The sequence below is a fragment of the Schistocerca cancellata genome, chromosome 1 (assembly GCF_023864275.1).
Source record: "Schistocerca cancellata isolate TAMUIC-IGC-003103 chromosome 1, iqSchCanc2.1, whole genome shotgun sequence".
Lineage (NCBI taxonomy): Eukaryota > Metazoa > Arthropoda > Insecta > Orthoptera > Acrididae > Schistocerca > Schistocerca cancellata.
Genome location: NC_064626.1, coordinates 1,068,671,913 through 1,068,686,190, shown reverse-complemented (window position 1 = coordinate 1,068,686,190; position 14,278 = coordinate 1,068,671,913). Strand labels below are relative to the sequence as shown.

Sequence of the window (14,278 nt, the reverse complement as noted above, 5' to 3'; positions counted from 1 at the left end):
GTTTGGTTACATTCGCCATGATACTTCACCCCAACACGTTGTGTAGGGGGTGACAGTGGGGTGACACAAAAATAACCACGTGACACCGCATAATCAGTTAGTCAAGTAATAAGAAGCGACTTCCAATCTTAGGGGCTGAGTGACCAACATGTTTGCCTGTCACGCTCTGAACTCGAGTTCGACTCCTCGTACTACCAAAAATTTCTCCCTTGGTGGATGAGGCGAAAAGGTGTCCAGTCAGCCTCGTGAGGAGCTACTCTGAAAACGACTAGCAACAGCTATTTTTAGGGCCGACACTAAAGATGGGGGAGAGGTGGGAGGATCACGTTCCTCCATACTGACAGTCCACGGCGCATTAGGCGGAGCACGGAGAAGTGGTCGTCGGTCGACGGCAAGAGACCCTACATGCGAAATGGTCTCAGTCCAGCATAGAGTGGCACGTGTAACTCGCGAAGGAAACGTACGCTGGTACCAGTTACCCACTAGAGGCGATCGCTCCATAATGAACGGCTGTACGAGAATGTATTGCCTGAATACAAAATGAGACTCCTCGCATTACTTGGAAACTATCTCGTCATGGCGTATTACCTTAAATCATGTCCTACGGCTGTAAGAAATATCAAAATCGATCTACTCAATGGCAGTAGATGAGCAGTTTACTACAAATAAGTTCTTGCGATCCGTTGCAATGCTAAAACGGCGGAGATCCCACGCAGCTCACGGAGAAAGATATACAGAAAGGCCTTGACCACTTGAAGGAACGGATCCAGTGATATGCGGACGCAAATGGACCTTACTTTGAAAGTGAGCACCGCTAGATGAACTTAAAGGGTGTGGGACTATTATAGGTACAGATCTACGGATACGACGCACGCGTAAGTGCAGTTATGGCAATGTTATAACACCATTTATGTATGTACGTTCCAGGTGACAGCTCCCAAAGTGAAAGGCAAATGCAATCTGTACGAGTAGCATTTCAAGCATTTCCACACAGATTTTCAAGTGAAGAAATGGCTGATATCCATTTCATGTGATGGCCTGCTAATGTCTGTACATACGATGCAGCATGGTTGTAAGACAAAGCATATCCACAGAGGAAACAGGCAGACAGCAGAGTGTTCACTACATCCCATCAGCATCTGCGCGAGACCTGTTCATTTAAACCCAGCATGAACGTGCAGGTAGACAAGGAACAGTGTCGACACCACGAAGGAGCGTGTATTAGAGCAAGTGGACGCAATGGCCAGCGTAATTACGAGAAGAACTGCTGCTGATGAACACGTTTCACCCACCACCAAATGGAGCATATAACAAGAGGAATAGGTGCACCCGTACCAATAGACCCTTATGCAGTGTGCGAATGATTAACAGGTCTCTCGTTAATGTGTTATTTACAGACAAAGCATGCTTTACCCCAGGCAGTATTAAGAACATCCACAGCACACAGGTTCGAGTTTATGGGAACTCGCACCTTACCACTCAGGCAGGAGATTAGGGAAGATTTGCCGTTAGTCTGGGCAGCTGTTTTTCGTGGTACGGTCACATTTCCTATCCTGCTGACTTACTGAAACACAAACGAATCGACAATCTGCATGATGTTCCTTACGGTGAAAGGATGCTTATGAGGTACATGCATGATGCACCGGCACACTTTCACGTAGTTCTACTGGAATACGTGGTGCGAATCTTCGACACCAGGTGTTTCGGCCGTGGTTCGCCAACAGCATGGCCTCTTACGTCCGCTGACTTCAGTCCGTTGGATTGTTGTGTGTGGGAATATTTATATTATTCTAGCCCTGCTGATAGTATCGCTGAACTCTGGTAATGCATCATGGACAGTTGTCGACGCATTCGGAACACTCCTGGGATTTTTGAACGCGTAAGGACATCGATGAGGAGACGTGCTGAAGCGTGCCTTCAAATGAACGGTGGTGGCTCTGTGAAACACTAATTGTAATATGTTTGTGCTCAATAGCATACTTGCAGCTTTGATCCTCGGACTCCGTTACAAGGTGTTCATGTATTCAGTCGTAATCCGTCACATCGGGAACCATGTCCAAATAAAGAGTACCTGGTTTTTCATTTTTGCCTTGAAAAATTAAACAGTTACATTTTCTTAATTTAAGCATCTTTTAGTAACAGTCTTTCATAATATATCGATAATTAAGAGCTTATATGTGAACTGAAAACAGGAATTTCGTGTGCAGTATATAATTAGAAACAAGGAGACGTGAATTATTCATAAAAATAATGATGAATTTTACAATTATGAGATGTAGGTATTTCAAATTGAAATTATTCAGGCGAGATCAGTACCAGAGAACCATAAATTGCAGATAGTTACCAATCTATCACGCTACGGGTTCCGCTATACGTCGAACGTGTCTGCAGAGTTTCTAATACAGTTCCTCGCAGAACTTCAAAGCCGATTATCTCTGTTAATTTATGAAAAACATTAAGAACAAACTACCTTTCGGCACTTTTTAACCGTGTTCCACACGCGTGTTTCACTTCGGAAGAGCAAGCAGCCTCAGCCATTTTCATACTGCGCACTGACAGCGCGACAATCAGAGCACAACAGTGCAGAGGCTGTGACTGTACACGATTTTTGAAATTTAAAAAAAAAATGGTTCAAATGGCTCTGAGCACTATGCTACTCAACTTCTGAGGTCATTAGTCGCCTAGAACTTAGAAATAATTAAACCTAACTAACCTAAGGACATCACACACATCCATGCCCGAGGCAGGATTCGAACCTGCGACCGTAGCGGTCACGCGGTTCCAGACTGAAGCGCCTTTAACCGCACGGCCACACCGGCCGGCTTTTGAAATAAAAACTACACAGCTTTAGCGTGATTAAGAAAAACGTTGATGGCTGTTAATACATTTGAATATTTTAAAGTTTTATTTAACGTTAGTTAGTAACAATATACCTAATACGTAAGTAGGGCCTACTTCCAAGAGCCTGACAAAACTAGTGTGCGTTTGCTACGGCTTCTGACCAATCATCGCGTTTGTGTTTCTTTACATCAGGTTTATTCTGATGCTGAACGGAGTATAGTACGTCACGACAAATGGTTCTTCCGTATCCAGGTGTATCATGGAACATTGCTAAATTATCAAGCCTGTGAAGCACAAACAAGAAACCCACCTTAGCCGCAGGCCGCTCCCAGTCTTTCCATATTACGATGGAGGTGCGAGAAAAAGTTTACTTCTACATCGAATCCATGATTCCTGCGTCTGAAACGGCCCCGTGCGGTGTCACGGCACCAAACAATGCGCCCGGAAAATAATTCTGGTTAAGCAGTGGTCGCGGCGACAGCCGTCACGTGTTCTATATGTTATCGTTGGCAAGTTCTCAGAGTACTAATACAGTTACGTAAGTCGCTGGATACCAAGAAGTGCTTACAGTCCTAGGAGACCATGTGATTATTTTTAGCGCTTTTGCGTGACGGGAAAAACCATTTTCAGTAAGAAATGTTCTTTCCTCTGCCTAATTAACATGCTATGGTAATGCGTAAAGGGTTGCTGCAGCAGTACTACAACTTGCCTGATCTGCTATATCGTCAAAAATGCAGCACATGTCAGAAACTTATGGACCGCTAAACTGTCTTCCACACCTCACTACAGTAAGCAGCACACGAATTCTCTTGAAAGCTCACACTGAACAGCTAGTATCCTTCGAGCAGGAATAGTTATTGTCACTGCTTCGTAGGTGATGTTTGCGATATACGACACACAATCTTGCCAAAAATGAATAAAAAACTGGACAAAAGCGAGTAGAGCTCGCGCTCTGAGGGCTCCATACAAACTTAATTATGTATACAGATAGTTGATCTACAGGTTTTGATGAGTGAGTTGGTCGTCTCTTTTCACTGCACTGAGTTGAAACCTTAATTTTTTTTTTCATCGCGAAGGGACCTTATGTAGACCTCAGTATCTGCCAAAATTCAAACTAGATACCTCTGCCCATTCCTGAGATAAAGGGGTCTTAACGGACAAGCAGACCAAACTGACAACAAAGTGACCCTATAAGAATTCCGTTTCTACCGACTGGGATACAGAACCTTAAACAGAAACAGATCACGGCTTATATTTTTCGCAGTCTTCGTAAGAGTGATTGACTGCTGTATGTCATTCCATTTGCCTATGTACAAATTGATATCCTTCCCTCCACTTCGGATACAATGGAGACCCCATATTAGACACTACGACTTCATAGTACCTCAGATCTGATAAATTCATGACTTAAAATTGAGAATGTGTCAGGTACTTGCACAATTACCTGCGAAATCATTAATCCCATGTAGACAGTTCACGGCCTTGCTGCCGTATTCGGTACACCAAATGGGTCCAATAATTCTGGTTACACCTACATTACACCTCCATCTCGTTAGCAACGAAATCCATTCCACACACTATCTGGCTTATCTGATGCCGAGTAAGTTATCCGAGTACGCCTACATGGCAATACTGCACACTGTTTTAGGGTCTTTCGATCTCGTTCTCATATTAATTTTGTGCTTACAGAGCTATGAATGATACTTTGTGACAACGCTTTTGGCAGACCCAGAATCTCACTGAAATTGGCCTTAAAGGTACTACACTTCTGGAAATTGAAATAAGAACACCGTGAATTCATTGTCCCAGGAAGGGGAAACTTTATTGACACATTCCTGGGGTCAGATACATCACATGATCACACTGACAGAACCACAGGCACATAGACACAGGCAACAGAGCATGCACAATGTCGGCACTAGTACAGTGTATATCCACCTTTCGCAGCAATGCAGGCTGCTATTCTCCCATGGAGACGATCGTAGAGATGCTGGATGTAGTCCTGTGGAACGGCTTGCCATGCCATTTCCACCTGGCGCCTCAGTTGGACCAGCGTTCGTGCTGGACGTGCAGACCGCGTGAGACGACGCTTCATCCAGTCCCAAACATGCTCAATGGGGGACAGATCCGGAGATCTTGCTGGCCAGGGTAGTTGACTTACACCTTCTAGAGCACGTTGGGTGGCACGGGATACATGCGGACGTGCATTGTCCTGTTGGAACAGCAAGTTCCCTTGCCGGTCTAGGAATGGTAGAACGATGGGTTCGATGACGGTTTGGATGTACCGTGCACTATTCAGTGTCCCCTCGACGATCACCAGTGGTGTACGGCCAGTGTAGGAGATCGCTCCCCACACCATGAAGCCGGGTGTTGGCCCTGTGTGCCTCGGTCGTATGCAGTCCTGATTGTGGCGCTCACCTGCACGGCGCCAAACACGCATACGACCATCATTGGCACCAAGGCAGAAGCGACTCTCATCGCTGAAGACGACACGTCTCCATTCGTCCCTCCATTCACGCCTATCGCGACACCACTGGAGGCGGGCTGCACGATGTTGGGGCGTGAGCGGAAGACGGCCTAACGGTGTGCGGGACCGTAGCCCAGCTTCATGGAGACGGTTGCGAATGGTCCTCGCCGATACCCCAGGAGCAACAGTGTCCCTAATTTGCTGGGAAGTGGCGGTGCGGTCCCCTACGGCACTGCGTAGGATCCTACGGTCTTGGCGTGCATCCGTGCGTCGCTGCGGTCCGGTCCCAGGTCGACGGGCACGTGCATCTTCCGCCGGCCACTGGCGACAACATCGATGTACTGTGGAGACCTCACGCCCCACGTGTTGAGCAATTCTGCGGTACGTCCACCCGGCCTCCCGCATGCCCACTATACGCCCTCGCTCAAAGTCCGTCAACTGCACATACGGTTCACGTCCACGCTGTCGCGGCATGCTACCAGTGTTAAAGACTGCGATGGAGCTCCGTATGCCACGGCAAACTGGCTGACACTGACGGCGGCGGTGCACAAATGCTGCGCAGCTAGCGCCATTCGACGGCCAACACCGCGGTTCCTGGTGTGTCCGCTGTGCCGTGCGTGTGATCATTGCTTGTACAGCCCTCTCGCAGTGTCCGGAGCAAGTATGGTGGGTCTGACACACCGGTGTCAATGTGTTCTTTTTTCCATTTCCAGGAGTGTATTTCCCCGAAGTGCCCACCGGAGCGCCTGGTAGTGGAAGCTGGCTGTTGACTGCATGCAACGCAACGAATCTACTGTCACTCGAACATCTCGGCAGTCAACTATCGCGTCATCGAATCGCTCTTGCAACTGCTGCGGCTCGACCGTTAAAGAAGCAGTCTGGTGGTCACGTTGCGACTGCAGAGTGTGTGAAACAATGTGCGCACCATAATCTTACGTCAGTTATAATAGCGAAGAAACGTTTCTGACTATATAAAAGCGGTGGGCGGCTACTTAATTAGGCGTTAGGTAGTGGATTCGCGAACTGCGAACACGTATTGACGTCGGCTGTGCATTTTATTATGATACATAAAAAGTTGTGCCGGACTGGGACACAAACCGGGATTCCCGGTTATCGCGAACGGTCATCTTAAATACTTCGGCTATCCGAGCAAGCGTCCTGTACCATTCCAAACTACCATACGTAAAGTTGTCCGTATCACCTATCCTCTAACTTTGTGATTCATACACATGGTAGGATTGCTTTTTAATGTCGCTATTTTTGCCGGTCGAGGCATATATTTGTATACCAATGATTTATACAATGTCTTGTTTCTACAGTGTCTGCATAATACATTCAGTGTCCTTCAGGCAAGCACTCAGAAACCCAATTTCCTCTTTCAGCAGGCAAAGTATAATAGTATTACAATCTACCTCTCCTTTCACGGAGACTAACAACAAACTAAGTTGTGTTCATAGAATGGACGGTTTCGTGGTCGGTATTTACGTCATCGGTGATTTTCATTATACGAGCGTAAGGCCTCGGTGTAAAGCACGTTTTGTGCCTAAAGCTTCGTCTCCTTATACTGCAGACAGATTTAGAGGTTACAAAGGTTTCGTTAGTTGATTTTAGATTTTGCCGAGTTGGAAAATGAACTAATAAACTCTTTCTGGCCTCTGATGATGTATCAACATTGGGAGACGAAACGTTACGCACGGAAACACGCCTCCGACCACCGCTTGAAGCATATACGAGGGTTGGAACTTAAATAGTGGCAACTATTTATTCACAAACGATACAAAAGAGTTACATGTTTGCACCTGTTTCTGTCCTTCAAAGTAGTCACCAGCGTTGTGTGGACCCCGTTGCCAGCGATGTGGAAGGCGTAGTATACCGTTAGCAGAGCTTGTTGTGTTGATGGTGCGAATGGAGAGGTCTACTGCCTGTCGATTCTCTTGAACAGTTCTGAAGCGAATGCCACGAAGCGGTTCCTTCATCTTCGGAATCAAATCAAAGTCACAAGGACTTAAGTCCGGGGAGTATGCTACAGTACTCGATGGTTCAGATGGCTCTGAGCACTATGGGACTCAACTTCTTTGGTTATCAGTCCCCTAGAACTTAGAACTACTCAAACCTGACTAACCTAAGGACATCACACACACCCATGCTCGAGGCAGGATTCGAACCTGCGACCGTAGCGGTCGCGCCGAACAGAGCAGTCACAGCTTGCGCTGTATGTTCCCGCGCATTGTCGTGCAAAATGATGGGTGGGTTGCGCAGACAGTGTCGCCGCTTCTTTTGCAAAGCTGGCCGCAGGTGTTACTCCAAAAACGAACAGTAATACTGTGCATTAAGTGGAGGAACGTAATGAATTAGCTCTACTAAAAGTATACTACGCCTTCCACATCGCTGGCAACGGGTTCTACACAACGCTGGTGACTACTCTGTGGGACAGTAACAGGTGCAAACAAGTAACTCTTTTGTATCGGTTGTGAATAAGTACTTGCCGCTATTTAAGTTACAACCCTCGTATAACTGAGAATTAAAATTAACGAGGATGTAAATCGCCGCTACAGTGAGCAGGCAGTTACCTGTGATCTCCTTGTGGTGCGCGGCGCCGTGCAGCAGCTTGCGACGCACGCGCACGCCCGGTTCCCAGTCTGCAGCCGGCGGGCGGTGCCGGGAGGCGGCGCCGGAAGGGCTGGCGGAGGCGGAGGCGGCGCTGGAGGCGGAGGCGGCGGCGTGGTGCAGCTGGTGGAGGTGCGCCGGCGGCAGCGTGGCCGCCGTGGAGGAGGCGGTGCTGGTGCAGCACGACGACGAGGAGCCGCCGCGCTCGCTGGCCGCCAGCTTCTGCCGCAGGTGCGGGAACGTCTCCATGACCAGGTCCCGGAACTCCAGCAGCGCGCCCACCTCATTCTGCAGCTCCTGCGACAACAGCAGGGCGTCACTAGGGGCGGGCTGGCAGGCACAAGAGGGTACCGTTCATACTAACACAGTTTGGGTCTTCCTAAACAACTAGGAAATGATTATCTGAAGGCAGCACACATCAAAGGCATTGGAAGGGTACACTACATCAACGTGTCACATCAGTAATGTGATCCAAAATTCAATATATGTCAGCAGTATGTGTAGGGAAAGGGTTTGGAGAGAAGGGGGGTGTGTGTGTGTGTGTGTGTGTGTGTGTGTGTGTGTTTGTGTGACAAAAGGGATGTAAGAGAGAACAGAAGAAATGAGGAGAGAGAGAGAGAGAGAGAGGGATGGATGGAGAGAGAGAGGGGGGGGAGAAACAAGTGAGAGACAAATAGAAAAGAGAAGAGAGAGATGGAGGAAACAATAGGCGAAATGGGGGACAAGATGTGGAAAGAGGTGGGACAAGATGGGTGAGGTGGGACAAGATGGGTGAGGTGGGACAAGATGGGTGAGGTGGGACAAGATGGGTGAGGTGGGACAAGATGGGTGAGGTGGGACAAGATGGGGGAGGTGGGAGAAGATGGGTGAGGGGAAAAGAGAAGGAGATTAGAGGGGATGCAGAGACAAATCTCCGACCCATAAGTGAATCAAACTCAAGACCACGCAAGATAGAGGAAGTGACGCTATCATACCATGAGCGGCGGACAATAAATAATAATCATGGAAGTCATTTTTATTTTCTTCATGGAGACGTTTCGAGAGCTTATACACCCAGTTTCTGGTAGATCAGTGGATTAGATGATGATTTATTTTTCTGATTGTAGCCAGTAGTCTGCCTTGCCCTTCTTTTCACTGCATATTACAAGTAGTTTTTATGTGTCACTTGTTATCGTAATATGGCACTCAAGCCACACACGATAAACATTAGCAAAGCTGTAACTTCCCGGCAGGATAAATGCGACTCGATCCACGACTCTGCCTTTCACGGGCAAATTGTCTACCAAATGAGCTATCCAAGGACGACTCACTGTACTTTCTCACAGCTTTACTTCTGCCATTATCCCTCTCCTACTTTCCAAACTTCACAGAAACTCTCCTGTGTAACTTGTAGGACTAACACACCTGAAAAAAAAAACGATATTGCTGAGACACGGCTTAGCCATAGCTTGGAGGATGCTTCCAGAATGGTTTTTCACTCTGGTACAAACTGTGTGCAGATATGAAACTTCCTGTCAGATAAAAACTGTGGACCAGACCGGGATACTAACAAGTTCAGAAGCTGCGAGGTGATGTATTGGTGGAAGTAAAGCTATGAGGACGGGTCGTGAGTCTTGCTTGGGGAGCTCAATCGGCAGAAAGCTTGCTCGCGAAAGGCAAAGATACTAGGTTCGGGTCCAGTCCGGCAGACAGTTCTAATCCCCATAGTCTCCAACCTGTTTCCAAAGTCTTCCCACGATTTCTTCGTAGATGCTGCAATTATCTGTTTGGCTTTGTTTCTTTCTTCAACATAACTTTCTCTGTCTACCTGGGTTCTGGTATGTAGCCATTTTTGATACGCCTTCTTTTTCCTTTTACAGGCTGCCTTGACTGTATCATTCCACCAAGCTGTTTGCTTCATCCTACTTTTACACACTACTGTTCCAAGACATTCTTTAGCCACTTCTAGTACTGTGTCCCTGTACCTTGTCCATTCCTTTTCCAATGACTGTAATTGACTACATTCAACTAACTGGTACCTTTCTGAGATCGCTGTTATGTACTTGTGCCTGATTTCCTTATCCTGAAGTTTCTCCACTCTTATCCTCCTACATATGGACCTGACCTCCTGCACTTTCGGCCTCAAAATCCCAGTTTCACTGCAGATTAAATAATGATCAGTGTCATCAAAGAATCCCCTGAAGACACGTGTGTCCCTCACAGCCTTCCTGAATTCCTGATCTGTTATTATACAGTCAATGACAGATCTGGTTCCCCTGCCTTCCCAAGTATACCGGTGTATGTTCTTATGTTTAAAAATGTTTATACGAACAATTAATATATGTATGTTGTGTCTATATTCAATCCGCAATGTAAGCTCGTAATGTACATTCAAATTGTCAAGTAATGCACCGATCATCAGAAAATGAAGGTGTAAGCCCTCGAAACGTGTTTGAAGAAAACAACAATGACGATGCCGGTACTCGTTTTGTCTTTATTTCATAAACAGTTGCAGTTTCCATTACAATCCAGCATGAACGGCGTGCAGTAATTTCGTCAAGTTGTTTTTTAAAGACGTTGTGCTCCACTTTTGGCTCTACAAGATTCTATGTCACATTACGGCACACCCACACGTTACCAATGACAAGCTCCTTGTAGGGATGTGTCGTCCTTGTTGATTGAGTTAATGGTTGTTATGAACAACGCGAGTAAAATGACACACAATTTATGTTATTTACGTTGTCATTTTTAACCTCATTTTGGTATCTTTCATACTCAATCCTGAAGGGAGAAAATGAGCTGATGAGAGAGCTTATGCTCGTTTCAACCCAAGGTTTCATTTTTTCTGTTTTGGAACCATTTATTTTCTGATCATGAGAAACAACAATTTTAATGTATTGCCGTTTCACTTTTTTGCTGGTTTTGATTTGAAGGGATAAATTATAATCCCAACATTCACCTTACAGGGGAGGGAAACCACACTAAAAGCGCCGGCCGGGGTGGCCGAGCGGTTCTAGACGTTACAGTCTGGAACCGGGTGACCGCTACGGTCACAGGTTCGAATCCTGCCTCGGACATGGATGTGTGTGATGTCCTTAGGTTAGTTAGGTTTAAGTAGTTCTAAGTTCTAGGGGACTGATGACCTCAGATGTTAAGTCCCATAGTGCTCAGAGCCATTTGAACCATTTAACCACACTAAAAGCTGACCTGGGATTATTTCTCAAACAGTAGATTTGTCTATCTTGGGTTTTGTTACAAGAGCAGGTTGATATTGCTGGCTGGTCCCGTTTCCAGGTAAATTTCGTTGTGTTCTTGGTTTGTTTCCCTCACGCACTGTGCTACAGTACTCGTATATGGCGAGTAAGTGTACTAAAATCTTGCAAAACTGAAATTAAAGATTTTATCGTTAAATATTTCCGTCGTCAGTGTAATAGTGCTTAGGCTATTCAATGAAATTCTACTAGTAAATTCGATGAGTCTACGTCTTAAATGTTTTATGTTTGCTATTTTGTATAAGGTTTGGCGTATGTGTGATGGATCTTTTGCTTCCCTTAAGATTCTTCTTTCAGTGATGAACAATCTTTTTGCTTGATTATGGTCAACCATCAATACAGGCGCAGCGTATTCGAAAATGGGTCTAATAAAGGCCTTTTACGTACATCTACGTGACTACGAGGTGCATTCAAGTTCTAAGGCCTCCGATTTTTTTTCTAATTAACTACTCACCCGAAATCGATGAAACTGGCGTTACTTGTCGACGTAATCGCCCTGCAGACGTACACACATTTCACAACGCTGACGCCATGAAACCATGGCAGGGGCGAAGGCTTCTTTAGGAGTCTGTTTTGACCACTGGAAAATCGCTGAGGCAATAGCAGCACGGCTGGTGAATGTACGGCCACGGAGAGTGTCTTTCATTGTTGGAAAAAGCCAAAAGTCACTAGGAGCCAGGTCAGGTGAGTAGGGAGCATGAGGAATCACTTCAAAGTTGTTATCACGAAGAAACTGTTGCGTAACGTTAGCTCGATGTGCGGGTGCGTTGTCTTGGTGAAACAGCACACACGCAGCCCTTCCCGGACGTTTTTGTTGCAGTGCAGGAAGGAATTTGTTCTTCAAAACATTTTCGTAGGATGCACCTGTTACCGTAGCGCCCTTTTGAACGCAATGGGTAAGGATTACGCCCTCGCTGTCCCAGAACATGGACACCACCATTTTTTCTGCACTGGCGGTTACCCGAAATTTTTTTGGTGGCAGTGAATCTGTGTGCTTCCATTGAGCTGACTGGTGCTTTGTTTCTGGATTGAAAAATGGCTTCCACGTCTCATCCATTGTCACAACCGACGAAAAGAAAGTCCCATTCATGCTGTCGTTGCGCGTCAACATTGCTTGGCAACATGCCACACGGGCAGCCATGTGGTCGTCCGTCAGCATTCGTGGCACCCACCTGGATGACACTTTTCGCATTTTCAGGTCGTCATGCAGGATTGTGTGTACAGAACCCACAGAAATGCCAACTCTGGAGGCAATCTGTTCAACAGTCATTCGGCGATCCCCCAAAACAATTCTCTCCACTTTCTCGATCATGTCGTCAGACCGGCTTGTGCGAGCCCGAGGTTGTTTCGGTTTGTTGTCACACGATGTTCTGCCTTCATTAAACTGTCACACCCATGAACGCACTTTCGACACATCCATAACTCCATCACCACATGTCTCCTTCAACTGTCGATGAATTTCTATTGGTTTCACACCACGCAAATTCAGAAAACGAATGATTGCACGCTGCTCAAGTAAGGAAAACGTCGCCATTTTAAGTATTTAAAACAGTTCTCATTCTCGCCGCTGGCGGTAAAATTCCATCTGCCGTACGGTCCTGCCATCTCTGGGACGTATTGACAATGAACGCGGCCTCATTTTAAAACAATGAGCATGTTTCTATCTCTTTCCAGTCCGGAGAAAAAAAACTCTGAGGCCCCAGAACTTGAATGCACCTCGTACTACGCAATTCATAATTAACTGCCTCGCTGAGAGTTCATCGAACCATCTTCAAGCTATTCTTCTATCGTTCCACCCTCCAACAGCGCATCGAAAAATATCAACATTTAAATCTTTTTGTGCGAGCTCTGATTTCTCTTATTCTACTACCATGGTCATTTCTCCGTATTTAGGTGGGTGCCAACAAAATATTTCGCATTCGGAGGAAAAAGTTGGTGATCTAAATGTCGTGAAAAGATCCTGCCGCAACGAAAAACGGCTTTGCTATTAAAACCTCAACTCGCTTATCATATCCATGACGCCCTCTCCCCTATTTTGCGAGAATACAAAACGAGCCGCCTTTCTTTGGACTTTTTCGATGTCCTCCGTCAGTCCTATCATGTGTGGGTGCCACAACGCGTAGCGATACTCCAGAAGAAGGGGGGACAAACATGGCGTAAGCAGTCTCTATGCTGTGAATAAAACGCAGTCTTTGGTTTGCTTTTCCCACAACAAGATCTATGTGATCGTTCCAGTTTAAGTTATTAGTACTTGTAATCCTTAAGTATTTGACAGCCTTTCGATCTGTGTGATTTATCGTGTAATCCAAAGTTAACGGATTCCTTTTAGTACTCATGTGGATGACTTCACACTTTTCATTATATAAAGTCAATTGCCACTTTTCGTACCATACAGATATCTTGTCTAAATCACTCTGCAGTTGGTTTTTATCTTATGATGACTTTACGAGACGGTAAATGACAACATAATCCGCAAACAATCTAGGAGGACTGCTCAAATTGTGTCCTGAATCGTTTATATAGATTAGGAAAAGCGGGGGGGCCTATAATACTAGGTGGGGAAAGCCAGAATAACTTCCGTTTTAGTCAATGACTCTCCGCCAGTAACTACGAACTGTGACCTTCCTGACAGGAAATCACGAATCCTGTGACAACTGAGACAGTGTCACAACCCTTCTGGAATTTCGGTAAACCGTGTTAAGTAACTCCGCTTTAGTGGCACTCGGAAACATTACCGCTGCTATCCCGCAGTGAAGGTATAGACTGTGCCTTGGTATTGGTGTACTTAAAATATGACCAAAATCTCTTTGGGTTTTCTGCCAGATGTATGTACTAATGTTTCGTTTGAAGCACCGTTGATGCATCCTTTAATTGCTTTTGAGAGTCCTAGTCGTCATCCTCGTTTTGCTATGATGCTGTAGTACTCATAATTAGTCGAAGATAATTAGCTTATTGCTTAGTCTCATCATTTTAATTTTACGTCTTGTCTTCTTGCCTTAAAACGACACCGATGTCGTTAAAGCGGAAAATGACGTCACTTAAGGAATTTATAGAGGCTGCGGACCCACATCACAAGAAGTTTGTCGAGTTTGCTGAATAGACTATAAAGAAG

General features: G+C 45.9%; 1 protein-coding gene across 1 annotated transcript in view; it reads right to left on the bottom strand.

Annotated features, from left to right (window-relative positions):
• The window catches only part of LOC126127459 (uncharacterized), a 591,491-nt gene that overhangs the window by 61,266 nt on the left and 515,947 nt on the right, over window positions 1-14,278 (bottom strand). Inside the window, exons 3-4 of the mRNA XM_049915146.1 lie at window positions 8,072-8,212; window positions 7,879-7,999 (exon numbers count right to left, since the gene is read on the bottom strand). Coding sequence (XP_049771103.1) covers window positions 7,879-7,999; window positions 8,072-8,212 — 262 coding nt within the window. The remainder of the gene's footprint in view (window positions 1-7,878; window positions 8,000-8,071; window positions 8,213-14,278) is intronic.